The sequence below is a fragment of the Sander lucioperca genome, chromosome 10 (assembly GCF_008315115.2).
Source record: "Sander lucioperca isolate FBNREF2018 chromosome 10, SLUC_FBN_1.2, whole genome shotgun sequence".
In the NCBI taxonomy this organism is placed as follows: domain Eukaryota; kingdom Metazoa; phylum Chordata; class Actinopteri; order Perciformes; family Percidae; genus Sander; species Sander lucioperca.
This window is the reverse complement of record NC_050182.1, coordinates 12,938,431-12,954,278: the sequence shown is the minus strand read 5'-3', so window position 1 is coordinate 12,954,278 and position 15,848 is coordinate 12,938,431. Positions and strand designations below refer to the sequence as shown.

At 39.9% G+C, this 15,848-nt stretch overlaps 1 protein-coding gene across 1 annotated transcript in view; it reads right to left on the bottom strand.

Annotated features, from left to right (window-relative positions):
* Nucleotides 1-15,848, bottom strand: part of znf385d (zinc finger protein 385D) — a 98,008-nt gene that overhangs the window by 15,483 nt on the left and 66,677 nt on the right. The window contains exon 4 of the mRNA XM_031279405.2: nt 11,576-11,744. Within this exon, the coding sequence (XP_031135265.1) occupies nt 11,576-11,744 (169 nt within the window). The remainder of the gene's footprint in view (nt 1-11,575; nt 11,745-15,848) is intronic.

Here is a 15,848-nt window from a genome sequence, read left to right as displayed (position 1 = left end):
TTATTATTGCCTGCTCTGAACCCACAACAAAACTACAATCAACAGCCAAAACAGATACTACCCTATGACCTTACTTCTCACAAATGCACAGACTTTTAACCATGAAGCGCAACATTTCTTTTTCCAATCTTCTGCTTTGTTAAGATACTCCATCAAACTAGGCCATCCATCCTTCCCCATAGGTACATCTTCAAGCTCTTCCTTGAAGATCTTGAGACGTTCCCAGGCCAGATGAGATATATAATCCCTCTAGTGGTCATCCCCGGGGCCTCTTTCCACTTGGTCATGTCTGTCTGTCTCATGTCCGCAGGGAGGAAGCCTGAACCATCTCAACTGACTCCTTTCAATGTGTGAGTGCAGCTACCCCAAGCTCCTTCAGGATGTCTGAGCTACTTAACTTATCTCTATCAGGGCTTTCACTGCAAAAGTGCAAGAGCAAGGCCATTATTTCCAACAGGCTCTGTCTCGGGCAGCTGCGCGAGTCAAAGCAGCACGCACTACACTGATTTTCCACCAGGTTATGTAACATTAAGTCAATTTAACACTCTGACCTCCACAACATGTGTCCAGTGGGATTTAGGCATTGCCAGGCGACAATTCTACTGAAGAGAAGAATGGTGGAAAAGTTCATTCAGAGTTCCGTTTACTCTCTCATTCTACTGGGACTTCAGCAAAACATCTCAAGATGGCAGCAAACAAATTAGAGAGGAAGGGGATCGTGGTTATTAAAGTGATACTATGATGCTCTTAATTCAAGACACTACCTCACGCAAACTATTTGTTCTTTCGCATTTGGTCTGAATGCGCAATAAGGTGAGCCCATGCACTCTTTGAAGGAAACTCATTTTGGCTGCTTGTATCCACGATCCATTCTTTTGGTAATTACCCAAAGCTCATTATCAAAGCTGATGGTTATAACAACAACAGTTACATCAAGAGATTTGCCCAAACAAAACCCCATGGTACTTGAACCTCTTCACTCGGGGCAGTTAATTTTTTTTTAAAAAGCTATGAAGAAAACCATAGACTGAAGATGCTAATTTTTCGATTGCACAAAGTAAATTAGGCCTTTATATTTTAAATAACGAACTGGATTACATGATGTGGAAAATGAAACTACGTTCATTAGCTTCTCTTTTCATGCTGTAAGTGCTGCAGCAGTTCGTTTATTCAGACTAACGGGATCTGTCCATCCAGCAAGGACGTCTATAGATTACTGTTGCCAGCAGAGGATTGAGCGCTGGTGATGCAACATGGTGCAGCTATGACTAATTGACCTCTACTTATATCTGTGTGTGTTTTCAGTAGACGATGCCTAAACTGATCTAAACAAGAACATCTGGTATGAAAAGGCCATTATTCCAGACTGTTACACTCAATACCCAGACTGGAACATTTATTTAAAGTCCCTGGATTCTGAAAAGGGGAAGCAGTGACTTCACTTATTAGTTGTGTGTAATTTATGTTCTGTTTAATTTGAGTTAAGGCTGAATACGCCACAGGCACTATCAAAACTGTGACGCTTGTATATTTAACAAGATCACAATGGTTGTATGAACACAAAAAATAAAACCTTAGTACTCATTCTCTCGCATACATTTGAACTTCAGCTAAAGCAATACACATTTTCAGGTTTCATGTTGACAACCATCAGTTTTGATCGAACCCTAATGGTTTAAAAGCCATCAAAGGCCTTTACATCAACATTAACGTTTCCCATCAAGCCCAAGCCATTACCACAAGAAAATAATGAATCTGCGAACTATTTATGATGTGGTTGACCTTGTCACTCTTCATGAATAATGTTTATGCCAGGAGCATAACGCCAGCGACCTCTTTGCCTTCTGCAATTAGCAACCACCTACTCCCAGTCGGCTCCGGTGTGCCAGGCATCAAAACAAACTGAAATCACAGCGATTAACTCACTTGATCTCACCAGGCTCACCAGTGAGCAAATAGCTGCCATCACACCTGCTTCTCTGGGCAGCTTTTCAATGGCACGGTCACCAGGCTGAGTGTGGTGCAAGTAAAGGTTTGGGGTTCATGTAAGGGCAGTAGGTTTTTGTATGTGAGTCGTCATTTATTGGCAGATGTTCTTAACATGAGCGGGCTAAAATAAAGGCACCATCAGAATAATCTTAAAGTGGTAATCCGAGATTTTCTGGTCATTGTCAGGGAGTATTTTCTGGTGCCACGTTGTCTTTGCTGTGACATTGATTCTCCTGACCGTCACAGATTGCTTTTGTTTCTTTTTGTAGATGGCCCTCATTTCTCCTCTTTAATTTATTAAAAGCTGGAAAGTATAATGCATTATTTTCTCCCCAAGAGAATGTTTCTCTGGCGAAGCATGATTCTACATTGACAAAGTGTTTTGAACAGCAAACACCAGTTGGGGAAAATACATTGTTCAAGTGCTATTATTAAGGAATACTCCAACATTTTGGCAATCTGCTTAATTGCTCTGATACTTGGAGTGTGAAGATCAATATCAATTTCATTTTTAGGAATTCAGTAGAGAAATGGCTCCATGATTTGTTGGAAGACTGGAATGAGAAGAAAACAGCCACCAAAAGTGGAAAAATATACCTTCCAACACTTGAGCATGAATGAAACTCAGCGTAATCTTATCTCTAGCTCGTCACTTAACGCACTGACATGAGAGTGTTATCAATCTTCCCTTCTAACTCTTAGCAATAAGATGAACAATAATGTATCTTCAAAAATGTCAAACTATTTCTTTGAATGGCGTGCAAAAACAGCTTTGGAGTTATTTTTTAACCACGGTTGGGTATCGTTTGAGGTTTTCCCAAAACGGTGCTAAAACGATACATTTAAAACAGTCTAGTGCGTAAACGGAGCCTGACTGATACTTTAAAAAGAAAGAAGAACAAAAAACGACAGTTGGCGACATTAAGGCTAAGACCATAGTCAAAATTAAATAAAGTATTTAAAATGTCATAACAATAACTTGTTTCACTAGTTGCTGTTATACAACAAAAAGAAGAACCACTAGATGGCAGAAGGCTACTTTACAACAACAGCTTGAGTTTCTCAAGGTGCACTTGAATGCAACATTAATCCCGTTGGTGTTGTTTTTCCTACAACTCCGACTCTGTCAGTTGCCAGTATGTCTCACAATGTGCAGCTAGGTTACACTGTGTCTTTAGCTGCAGACTGTTGTACGTCCCTGTGTTGGAATCCTTTCGAGTGAAATACAGCCACACATTAGACTGTTTAACTCTCATCATTTTAACCGTGTTTAGGCCAGCTACTAGCTGACAGTAGGCAAACGTTACCTGCTGCCAAATGTAGTTAACTAGCATCACATGCAGTGATGCTTCTGTTGCCTGTAACATCCGTTGCGAAGCACCAGAATGCAGCGCAGTCATTTAAGTGGAACAAAAATGAGGGACCGAAATCTGTGTTTCGGTACCCAACCCTATTTTTGACACATCAAAAATGGACATTTTCTTGTTGCTAAGCTAGGCTAAACATGTCAAAAATCCTACCCCTGTAATGAATGTGTACAGAGATAAAATAGACGCTGAGTGTCTTGTCTAAAAGTCCCTTTTTGTGCAAGCATATTTTCCAACGTGGCAGAGTAGTTCTTTAATTCTACTGACAGTAAGGACAACACAAGTCAGAGCTGATAGCTTTTTAATCTCTGTATGATAGAGTGAAGAAAATTATTATTCAACACGGACGAAACAGGTTCTGTCTTTATCTGCCTACTTATTACAAAGCCTGGTTGGTGAGGTCATCCCATGTTGAGATATGCATGTCTTTGCCCTTGTGTTGGGGTGAACCCATCTACCACGGTGTCATTAAAGAGCCATTTGCTGTTGGAAGGGCAGGTGATTAAAGATGTACTTTGGCTGGCCTAGGACGCCGTGCACTCTGGGTAGCCTCCAGTAATCCATATCACCAGCCAGTGTGACCTAACTGGCTCTGCGAGGCCCAGTTAAGAACTCAATCCCCTCTAAATAATGGAGGTAATGACTGTGATCAATCTAAAGTTGGTATGGGCGAGCGGGGCCCGACAGCAAAGAAAGAAAGAGATAGAGAGGCCAGGTAAAAGAAAAGATGAGAAGCAAGAACAAAGGAGGGTAGATTTGGAAGACAGAGAAAGATGGAGCTGGAAAATGAAAAGTTAGATGAAAGTGAAACTGTAAAAGTAAGCAAGCTTTGAGGCAAAACAGTGTGAAGAAAAAAGGATGGAGAGGAGGGGAGGCGGGTAAAGGACGTGAGAAGGTGAGGAAAGAGATAACATAGAAAGAGAGTAATCGAGTATGGGACACAAGTAAAAAGAGAGAAATTGAGAGGGTGGGAGTAGAAAAGGCCACAAAGATCGAGAATCAAGAGAAAGGCAGACCAGGACCGGTGCTGCGACCCTTGGAGATGGGACAACGCCTCTTTTCTTTTCTCCATTTGTACCTCAGCCTCTCCCAACTCTCCCCTGAGATCTGCTTTGGCGATAGACGAGAAACGCCGCTCTAAAATCCTTCCACTCTACTTAGGCTTTCAGGCAATCACAGGACTCCCCAGAGATCTGATTACCTTTCTCAATGAAGCTGAATTAAGCTCTTTAATTAAAATGATTGGGCCTTATTATATGCTGTCACAACTTAAAGGACAGAAATCCCTCATGGCTCTTGAGTTCTGTCAAATTTCATTTGACGTCTATGATTTTTTTTTGTCCTCCCCTGTCAGTATTCAAAGTGAGTAAATAAGAAAAGAGTCAGAGTTTAATATTCACAGAATAAAAGATTGATAAGGTGAAACATTTGCATTCACAAATAAGTGTGCATTGACGCTTGCAATCATCTTTTTCGTTAAAGGGGGAAAAAAGCCGACATTATCTCAGACATGTAACAGCGGCAGGAGTCACTGAATTGAATTCACACTGATTTATCTCTTTCCAATTTCATCCATAGCAAATGAGCCGCACCTAATTTCTGTTGGGAAGTTTTTGCGGTTACACATCGCCACCCAAAAATCCCCACAAATGAGAACATTTGCAGCTCTGCACAGGTATGGAGCCAATCTAATCACACACTCATCAGGTTTGCTGCTGTCTCTGACGTCTGTCTGTAAGCGCTTTTTACAACCCAGCGCGCATCTACGGAGACTTAGACACAGAGGGTGTTTTTTTTGAGTGGAGGAGAGTGGGGTGGGGAGGGTGGCGGAGGGCGCCGGCATGCCGATGGGGACCTGAGGAAGAAGACTGTGGATGGAAAAAGCCTTAGCTAGCCTCCTGCCTCCCTGCAGCCCACTCCATTGTACATCTGCTGTCAGTGCTGGCATGGCTCCCCTGACAATCTGCTCTTTAATAGCTAATATCAGGGTACATTTCCTCAGGCACTGGACTGGAACTGAGAGATGGCGGGCTGTGCTGTGGGCATTTCTCTCTCTCCCTCTTTGCCTTTCTTGCTCTATCTCTACTCTCTCTGGCGCTGGCGTAAGGAGGACACACTAACACACACACACACACACACACACACACACACACACACAAACTTGACAGGCAGCCGCTGAGTCACCCGGCTAATCTATGCTATCTCGCTGTGTCCAGCTGTCCATCCATCTCAGAACACACACAAGTTCAACGCTGAAGTAAAGAATGCGGATACGCGGTGCATTTTATCAAATCTATTCTGTGATTACACGCCTTCACTCTGACTCATTATTCCTCTGTGATGCACTTAAGTTGTTTGTACATCGACTTCTTAAACTGCCCTGAGCAGATGGACTTGAAATCTAAAAGAACAGTTTCATTCACAATGAATTTCTTCTATTACAGTGTGTAAGACGTTGTCTGTGTTTCAGTATTTCACCCAAGCAGTTTGTTTTTTGCTTGCAACTTTAGAGACTTTCCTGGGTAATATACATTTTACAGTAAATTTCACAAGGTCACTGGGTGCAGCCTGACATGTTGTCTTTGGAAATCTCCACTTTGGTGGCCAAAACTGTATGATCTTTGGTACAACTGAAGAACTGACTCTTTAAATTCAAAAAACACAAATAGAAAACAAATCTGACAGTATCAAGTGAAACTAAACAGTTGTTGATTAAACTTAATATCTTAGTTCATTGAAGTTAACTGAGTCGGTTTCACATTTTCAAAATTAATGAGACGACTATGAATGAATCAGTTCAGTTGACTCACATTTTTAAGGCAGCAGGGAAACTTTCATTTTTAAGTTGAACCATCTCAAAATATTTTACAGTGCATTAAAATAATATAACAGCTGCCACAACAAATAAACACTCACTAACAATGAAGTAATTAGACCTCTGATTACAAAACAGCTCCTGAATGACACCATCAGGTTTATTTCTGAAACAAAAAACAAGCAAGCTCCTTTCATTTTTCCCGGCATGGATATGTGCTTTGGAATTATGTTATATATGTTGTTTGCTGGTCATTTTGAAGCAAAACAAACCCATTGAAAGCCCACTCTGCAAAAGCAAACAGAGCTCCCCCTCCCTGTTGTTTCTGTCGACTCCCACTACGGCCATTACTCTTCCCTGAACTCTGCTTTTCATTAGAGCGAGTTTGGTGCCACTGATATACCGTCAAATTCTTCAGCCTTACAGATAATGCAGCATTTACCAACCTCGACAATTAATTCTTCTAACATCGGAGCACATTAATATTCATTACCCAGTGCCACTCGTGACAAACCGCCGCCCCCGTGCACTGAAGATGTGATAGTGAGATGGTGCAGAAATGTGCTGTGGGTTTTTTAAAGAGCACTGAAATGATGGATAGCCATCCGTCTGTTTGGTTCTGAAGGCTTGCAGTTCAAGGTCTCTCGATGTCACTGCCTGTGTATAATGTGTTTACAATTTTGAATGTTCTGTAAGTGTATGTTTAATGTCAGGGCTGTGTAGAGTCCATTGCAGATGGGTATCTCAGTACAGATACAATGGGAGGAGGTTTTTGTGTGAATCCCATCTTTACTGTTTAGTAGTGGTGTGCTATACTGCAATATTTGGTAATACAGGGCCATTATCGCCGATACCGATACCGATACCGATATGATACCGATACTTTTTAATAATTAATGTGGATGCGTCATCAAATTGCTAAATCTGAATGAATTGTTATGACTTTAAGTGTTTTTATGATTTTACCTTTGGATTATTAAAACCCAGGACAGAATTTTGATATGCTTGTATACATTTGTTGTGTTACCACTGTATCATACAGCCTTTTTACAAATTATACAGCTTGCCGTTGTTTCATTTTTGGCCTGAAAATATTGCCACACAGCGCTCCTCTTCCTCTCTGCCATTCTTCTGCTCTGTCTCTGTCCTGCTTGTGTGTGTGTGTGCTGCTGACGGTACAACATCAAGTCACAAGAGGGGGGAGGAGAAGAGAAAAGTGTGGCTGCTCCGCGCTGTGACACGAGCGGCATTTGAAAGCAGCAACACAGACAGCCAGGTTGCCTTTTTGATGAAACCGCAGCGGTGCATACTGGAGAGAAACTGAAACTAAAATATCAATCTCATTACACTGGTATTGATCAATATCAATACCAAAGTTGATATCGATATTTATCAACATTTGGATCGATCTGCCCACCACTACTGTTCAGTACTCATAAAGGGATTATGTATAAAGAAGACTACAAATACCAATGCTCACCCAATATGGATGCAAGCAGCAAAATTAGACAAAAGCTTAATTTGACCTTTTAAGTAGCTTTAATATATGAAAAAAAAAACAGCTTTTTATTCTGCTCTGTAAAACTACTTAGTTTCCGTAGTACATAGTACCTACAAACATGCTATATGAATTTGATGTATTATTATTTTATATATTCATATAAATAAAGCTATTATTATTTTTAATTATTATTTCTCACTTTCTGACATCATCACATAGTATTCTCTATCAGCATGTTTTGTCAAAGCTACATGATGTTTATAGGCAAATATTCAAACCACACAAGTAAAAATCACTTTGAGATCTCCTTTAGAAAATAAATAAAATATCTTTGGGTTTGGTTCGTTGTTGTTTAGCTGTACAGCATGAAATGTATTGAGTGAGATTGAATACTGATCTTTTCATTCGCAAAGATGCAACACAACAAACTAAACTACTTTCTTGCTGCTGTAATTCATTTGAACATTTGCAATGTGTAGTGCACTCTTCAAGAACCTAAAAACTTGCTTTGACATGCCTTTTTATCTCTGAAATCAGTGCTAACTTTCTGTAGATGTTCATCAGGAAAAAACTACAAACAGAAACTTTGCTTTTGTCTGAATAAGCAGAAAACTCACAACACAACTGGCTCTGCCCTGTCTTGTTGACTGACAGAGACTCTGTGATGAAACATGGGATTATCAAATAAACAGAATATGAAATACGTAAGACTTAAAAGAAGCAGGATGAGTAACATTTCATAATAATTGCCATAATTCTACACATTTAATTGATAATTTCTCATTTTTATGGTTATACAGTATATTTTGTCTAGATATTTATTTTATTATTTATTCAATCATCTAAATTGATAACTTTGGGCCTCCATACCATGCTTTGTGTTAGATACCCTTGGGAGCAAGATAATTATTTAGTTATTAAAATAATAATAATTGAATGTGCAATTTAGATGTAAATGCTTATATTTAAAAATAAAACTGTAAGTAACAAAAAGCAAAATGTTGTCAATGTTTTGCAAGTAAGTTATGTATGAACGTTTTGCAGATATGTTCATCACATTTTCTTATTATGCTGCCGTGGGTTGCATTATATTTCTTTCAAAACACATTTGCTGCACATCAGTTAGTACTATGCTTCCTTCAATGAAAATCTGCCTGGCAGTGGCGATTTTAGACCCTTTTTATGGGGGCTTAAAATTCTCATTAGGGGCTGAGTCCACCTAAAGGTCTGATCCTAGAATCGCCCCTGCTGCCTGGTTAATTATCAAGTCTTTAAAGCCACTGGAAACCCAAATCCACAATAGCATTCTAACTATGTAATTTATGATCTTATATACAAACCTTGTTCACATATGAACTCTGGACAATATCCCACGAATCAGGTGTGGACATTGTCCAAAGTTTCCCTTTTACACATGTAGCCTACAACAGGAAATCCGTGTCCATGTGAGGCACGCTTTGACTTAATGGAAATACTTTGTTTGCTTTAGTCGAGGGGTGGCACATGGGTTGAGCGTGCAGGAGGGAGGACATGATGCGGATTGCACCACAGTCATAGTCGGTTTATAATTTGGTCATAAAAAACCGAGTCACCATTCCTTAAATCTGTCTGAGGATTTTGTGTTGTCACATACAGCTCTGCCGGGTATTATGTAGATAATTTCAGGTTTACAGTGTGTGTGTGTGTGTGTGTGTGTGTGTGTGTGTGTGTGAAAGGCATTGGATGCTCACGGTTCCCACAGAACATGAACACCCCACAGTCCTTAATGTGGTATAAAAAGATGCATGAAGAAAAGTTAACAGTGAATACACTGTTTTAACAGTGGAACAAAATGTGTTCTTTTTAAAATGGCCAAGTTTTAAATTTACACAGTTTTAAGTTTTAAGATTTCACACGCACTCTTGCTTGAGACCTCCAAGATGGCAGCCAAAGGGTGCATTACTTCACCTAAAAGGTCTCTTACGGTAAATGTTGATAACCGCTGCTTGGCTTAGCTCAGGGGTTGCTGAAGTGCAAATTGCTCCACTTAACGGTTTGACGTTTGTATAGCAGCTTAGGAACTCTGTGGGATGTGAGGCAGAATGCTACCAGGTGTAAAATTAAAATTACAAAGACTAGTGTGTGAACAAATTGAGGTTAAATATGTAGAATCAAGTACTTGCTAATGCTGTTTTCTCGCCGACTTTTGAACTCAACAGAGGAACATTATTAATATGTGTAGCATTTATGAGCCAAAATCCTCTGAGACATGATATGAATACCAGGGCATCTCCATCGTTTAATGGTTAGGTTTTCACCTCAAGCAACCTTTAAGCTTCAAGCATGAATAGGTCAGACTTGACAAATAGGTCACGGTGCACGATGAGCTCCAGAAATGTGCTCCTAATTTAAATACTTGCGGAACATTGGAAGAAGACATTGGCAGAGGTAAAATTAATCCCAGATCGTGACGGCTCAATGTGTGTTCCTTTAAAAAACTTCAATTGTTACAGTTAAAGGGGAACACTTTCATTGGGCCAATTTCATGACATAATAACAGGAGGCTTAAAGGACATTACAGCGGAGGAGACGGAGAGAGCAGGGCTCCTCAGCAACCGATGACGTTATCCTCCACAGAACCAATATGAAGCACAGCAGATAAAATAATTTAAAATAATCTGCATCTGGTCCCTATCAGCTGCATGAAGTTGCATTTAGTGTTTGTTTACTTTTTCAATATGTTTTAAAGGAGTTCCACCGAGAATAGGAATGTTTTTCGGCAGACACCTGGCCGACATAACTGGATTTACACAGCCACCTGGCTGCGACGTGATGAATATTTAGTTATACACAGTCAGCACACAACAATGTGCACCAGCAGAAATGTAATTAAAAATGGGATAATAGGACTAACAAAAAGTACAAATCCAATATAGGGAGGCATGAGTTTTTGAGCACACAGTTATATAAATTACAACGTTTCCTAAAAATGCCAACAAATTGAAGAATTCAGTATGCTTCAAACTAACTAGTTCGTACAACATATCTTCCAATTACATCTAAAAGTGTACCTGTTCTGAAAGCCTGCTGTCATAGCCTCCCCCTGACTGCCACCCTGATCTCTCTCCAAGAACTCTGTGGCTTTTGCAAGTCTTTGGAATGTCAACGCAATGAATTGTACAAACGGGGATAATAGCACACCCTCTCACACACTCTCTCCTCAAAGGCATGCATGGTGTTGCAACGTGACAAAAGTAGTTGATTGAGAAATGAAAAAAGAGAGCATCTCTCTCAAGATCAAATCTCCAGCAACACTTAAAGAACAACTTCATCGTGAGATGAATGTGTTTCAGCTTGTGGCCTTCATCTGGGTTATCTTAATACATTTTATGATGACCCTGGTGAAGGCCACAAGACAATAGGCTACGCATCGGTCTAACAATAAGTTGTTCTTTATACTACAATTGTTGCTGGAGTTTTTACCTCTTCATGAAAGTTAAATCCCCCTTATTCTGCTGTTAGAGTGGGTTGAATAAGATGCTTTAGTGGCAGTGACTGAAAACATCCCTGCATTTCATTGCTGCATCGACAATCTCATTCAAATGACTGAGTTTTTCCATACAGTGCTTTTGTTCGTCTGAACGTAGCCTTAGATAATCCGACAAGCATTTTGATTGAAGCATACCTCATTTTTCTCATTTCTGCCAGCCATTGGCAGACCAGCTAACATAAGGTTGATATAATCAGCAGTAAGTCCATCCAACTCCTAAAGCAATTGCATTTTGTGTGCAGCAAATGTAAAATGCCAAAATATTGTTTTTTTAGGTCCAACATTCATTCTCAACAGAAGGGCAGCAGCTACAAAAAGAAAACAACATAGAACATGTGTTGGGGAATGTGCAGCAAAAAGAAAAAAACACACACCTTTCCTGTCAGTGGCTTTGGGGATCTGCAAGGTGTTGATGCCTTTGGCAATCTCCTGCTTGGTGGTTTCCTTGGTGACCACTGAGCCTTTGAGCTTACTCTTCGGAGCATCCAGGGCTTTTAGTTTCTTGGCGTGTTTGGTCCCCTTATAGTGGGCCAAGGCCTGGCTCTGTGAGGAGAACAAATAACAAGCTCAATTTAACGCTGGGAAAGCAGCTAAACACAAAGCCAGGATGAAATGGAATATGAAAGCCAGAAGAACACAGTCAGACTCAATCAAGCAGGCTAAACACAATTAGCAGGGGACAGGTGATATGTCTTGCAGCCCAGCATAACGTGTAAACATTTAAAGAAATGAAATATTTTCATACAAAATGATTAATACACACAGGTAACTGGTTTTCTAAGTAATAATTATTATTAGTATAGCTGCTCCGCAGCGATGGTTGGGCCGAGCATTTTAAGGAGGAAAAGGAAAAAGCAGTGAATGGAGAAGAGGAAGAGGAGAAAAATGGCAAATACATGAGCGTTCTGTCAGCAGAAGTGCCAAACATTTTGCACACTAATTCTACAGTGATCTTCGAAAGTTGGGAATTTTTTTCCATCAACATTCAAGATTTAAAGCTTTAGTGCGTAACTTTTTGATATTAATAAACGTCACATGTTACATTCAAGCCATTGCCAAATGAGTTGCTACAAAGCTAATTAAGACTATCACCTCTACACAACTCTCTGTATTTCTCAGTATGGCTATGTTCAGAAGATTGTGTAAATGACCTCTTTTGAAAAGTCCATCATGTTTTTTTAATCCTCTGTGTCCTCCTTGGCTACTAGCAGCTGTGGGGAGGAGGGGTGGGGGCGACAGTGTTGTTGTCATTACATAGAATTCCTCATGGGGCCGACAGAAACTACGCACTATAGCTTTAATTTGGAAGAAATTGCAGGATTTGTTTACACTACTGTATGCAGTAAAATGTTTTAATGCACTGTGGGCTCAATTTTTGATTAAAAAAAATCTGAATACTATTTTTGTGGAGAACAGTCTTGAGATGAAGTTCCCATAATTTGGTGTCAATTGAAACAAAAATGTGGGAGGCGATAGATTTAAGAAGTTTTGCAGTTTTTGCAAAAAGTAGAGTGATGGACTTCAAAATTGCTAGTGGGTAAATGCAGAGTACAATTTCTTCTCTATTGGGGCTACAGTTTGACGTAAGCTGCGGGGTTGTAGCATGTACAGTTGATTTGTTATGAATTTATAAAGTTTAGAATTTTAATTGGCTGTTGTAGCGCCACCATCAGGACAATTAGCACACAAATCGCAGTAATTAAGTTTGGCGGGATTTGTGTGCAACATTTGGTGAGTTTTCATGCATGGGAACATGGATTTCTTAGGAAGAAGAAGAAGAAGAAGAATACTGACAAAAACAATAGGGTCAACTCATCTTGGCCCCTAATAAATAATGCATTTTATTTATACAGCACTTTTTACAACACTTAAAGACACTTACAATAGTTATTTTTAAAGAAATCCACACACTGAAACCCCACAAACATTATTCAAATTTTAAAAGCAGTTCTAAAAAGGTGAGTTTTGACTTGTGATTTGAACATGGACAGATTGGTACAATTGTGGATGTGTTTTGGGAGCTGTGAAGAAGGCTCTGCCTCCCCATGTCTGGTGTTCGACCTTGAGAAGTGGTGATGGAGACAGGTGGTTTGCCTCAGAGGAGCTGGTTATGGAGGGCTTTGTAAGTGAGAAGAAGGACTTTTGTCGAATTGTATCCGTTGTTGGACAGGGAGCGAGTGGAGGTTCTAGAGGACAGGGGTGATGTGATCATGGGAGTGAGAACTGGTGAGCAGAAAAGCAGCAGTGCTCTGGATGTACTCAAGTTAATTTAGGACTTTGGATGGTGTACCGTAAAGAATGGTCAATCAATCAATCAAACTTTATTTCTAGAGCACTTTTCATACATGTAAAATGTAGCACAAAGTTCTTTACAGTTAAAAGCAATCCCCCCCCACCCCCCATCACATAAATGCATCCCCAGACACCCACAGACACACACCCACCACCAACATCCACACACACCCTCTCTCACACACACATAAAACTAACATGTGGCTGAGCACGACAAAAGCTAAGTTAAAAAGGTGGGTCTTGAGACTGCTCTTAAAAATCTGAACATTCTCTGCAGCCCTGAGGTCCTCCGGCAGGCTGTTCCACAGACAGGGGCCGTAGTACTGGAACGATGCCTCTCCGTGAGTGTGTGGCCGGACTTTGGGAATAATCAAAAGGCCAGTACCGGAGGACCTCAGGGTCCGCGAAGGCTCATAGGGTAAAAGCAGGTCCGAAAGATAAGAAGGCCCAAGACCATTAAGAGATTTAAAAAACAGTAAAAGAAGAGAGAGAATGGGGCGGACTCTGGCTATATTTTTGAGCTGATGAAAACCTATTTTAGTTGTAAAGAATGGTGTTGCAGTAATCAATTCTGGATGTGATGAAGGCATGGGTCAAGGTTTTGGAAGCAGAGAAAGAGAGTGATGGTCGATGACGAGCGATGTTCTTTAGTTGAAAAAAAGGCAGTCCTGGTGATTTGATCGACATGGTGTTCAGGTTGGATTTTTATTTATTTCACACAAATAGCTATATATTAGTAAATGCAGCATTTTGGAATAAAAATAATTAAGTACAATTCAACGAGCTGCTTTAGAATGCATTGATCTGAAATACATATTTTCTTATATATTTCTTTGCAAAAGCTGTCCCTTATATAATTCATTTTCCTTCCTTCCTGCACTTTAATAGCTGTTGAGATTTCAATTGTGTATGGCTATTCATAATATAAAAGGGGTAGTAATGAAATGACCATTCAGTGTGAATATGAAGCTAATTTCTTTATTAATAAAAATAACACCTGGAAGTCAATGATTGAAAAAATTGTTTGACCCATGGTGTATAATTTACTGTATGCTTTAAAGTCCAAACACACTACTAAGATTCACCTTCACAAAATATTCACCCTGGCACACAGAAGTGGGACATATGCAAAGACTTTGAGCTGTCCTTGTTTACCTCTGCACACATCCCTGCATACTTTGCCTGTGGCAGGAAGGTGGTATCAGGAGAGATGCAATTGCCTCTTGGAATAAATAAGTACACCAACCACGCATCCCCAGAAGACATTTGTAAGCATCTTTATTCATGGACCACAGTGGGGACATTCACTAAAGATAGCTGGGACAAAGAGAACATTCCAGGTAGATCTCTGCATTATCATATGAGTAAAACATTGTCCCTGTTTCCTTTTGTTCCTCTTCAGAAATTAGCATCAATTGTTTCAGCCAGTGGTGGAAAAAAATAGAAATACCACAGTCGAAGAATTCTCCATTACAAGTAAAGGCCCTGAACTAAAGTAAAGTACAGAAGTGTATTTAAAGTATCTAAAGTAAAAGTACTCATTATGCAGAAAAGTGTAATAACCTTTTAAAGTGTAATATTTTAGAATATTATATTGTGTTTTTAGCCAATTTTAGATGTCTTGTAAACTACTGGGTAGATTAGTACTGCATCATATCATATAATTATTTTTTATAATGTAAAAAATAACCAGCAACTATAAGTGTCAGATAAATCAACACATTCTCACTCCCATAAATTGGCCAAGACAAGTAAAGATTAAATGAGGCGAAGTTCAATCATTTCGTTGGCAAAGGTTGTGAAATTGCTGAGGTGCCTTAAACGTTTTCCTTTCATTCCAAAAACCATTTTTGGATGAGGCATCACTTTTTCAAACTGAGTGCACATCTTGTTCTGGCACAAAACGATTCATTTTAACCCACCTACATCACCCCCACTTCAGGTACTAGACACAACTTTTTTTTATTTTTTTTTGTCATGAGACTCAGGTGATATGGATGGGTGTTTAATGTGACTACGCCAATAATTCATCTTTCATTAGAGCAATGATGTGGAAGAATTGCCTGAATTCCAAGTCTGACACATGCATGATTAAAACTGGGAAAAAAATAATTTGTTTTCCCTCCAGGTGCTCTGTGACAGGGGGAAAAGACGGGGGGGGGGGGGGGGGGTTCTAGGATTTAGAGAGGCTGTCTGGAAACCAAAAGGTTACAGTTTAAATCCCCAGGTATCCATCAACAGACATTAGCTGTTTTGGCGCTGTAAAACATGGGGTATACTCGCCGCAGCCGAACTGTCGAGCGCCAGTGTGACGTCATGGGAGCGCCGTAACTGTTTATACTCGCACGTGGTGGT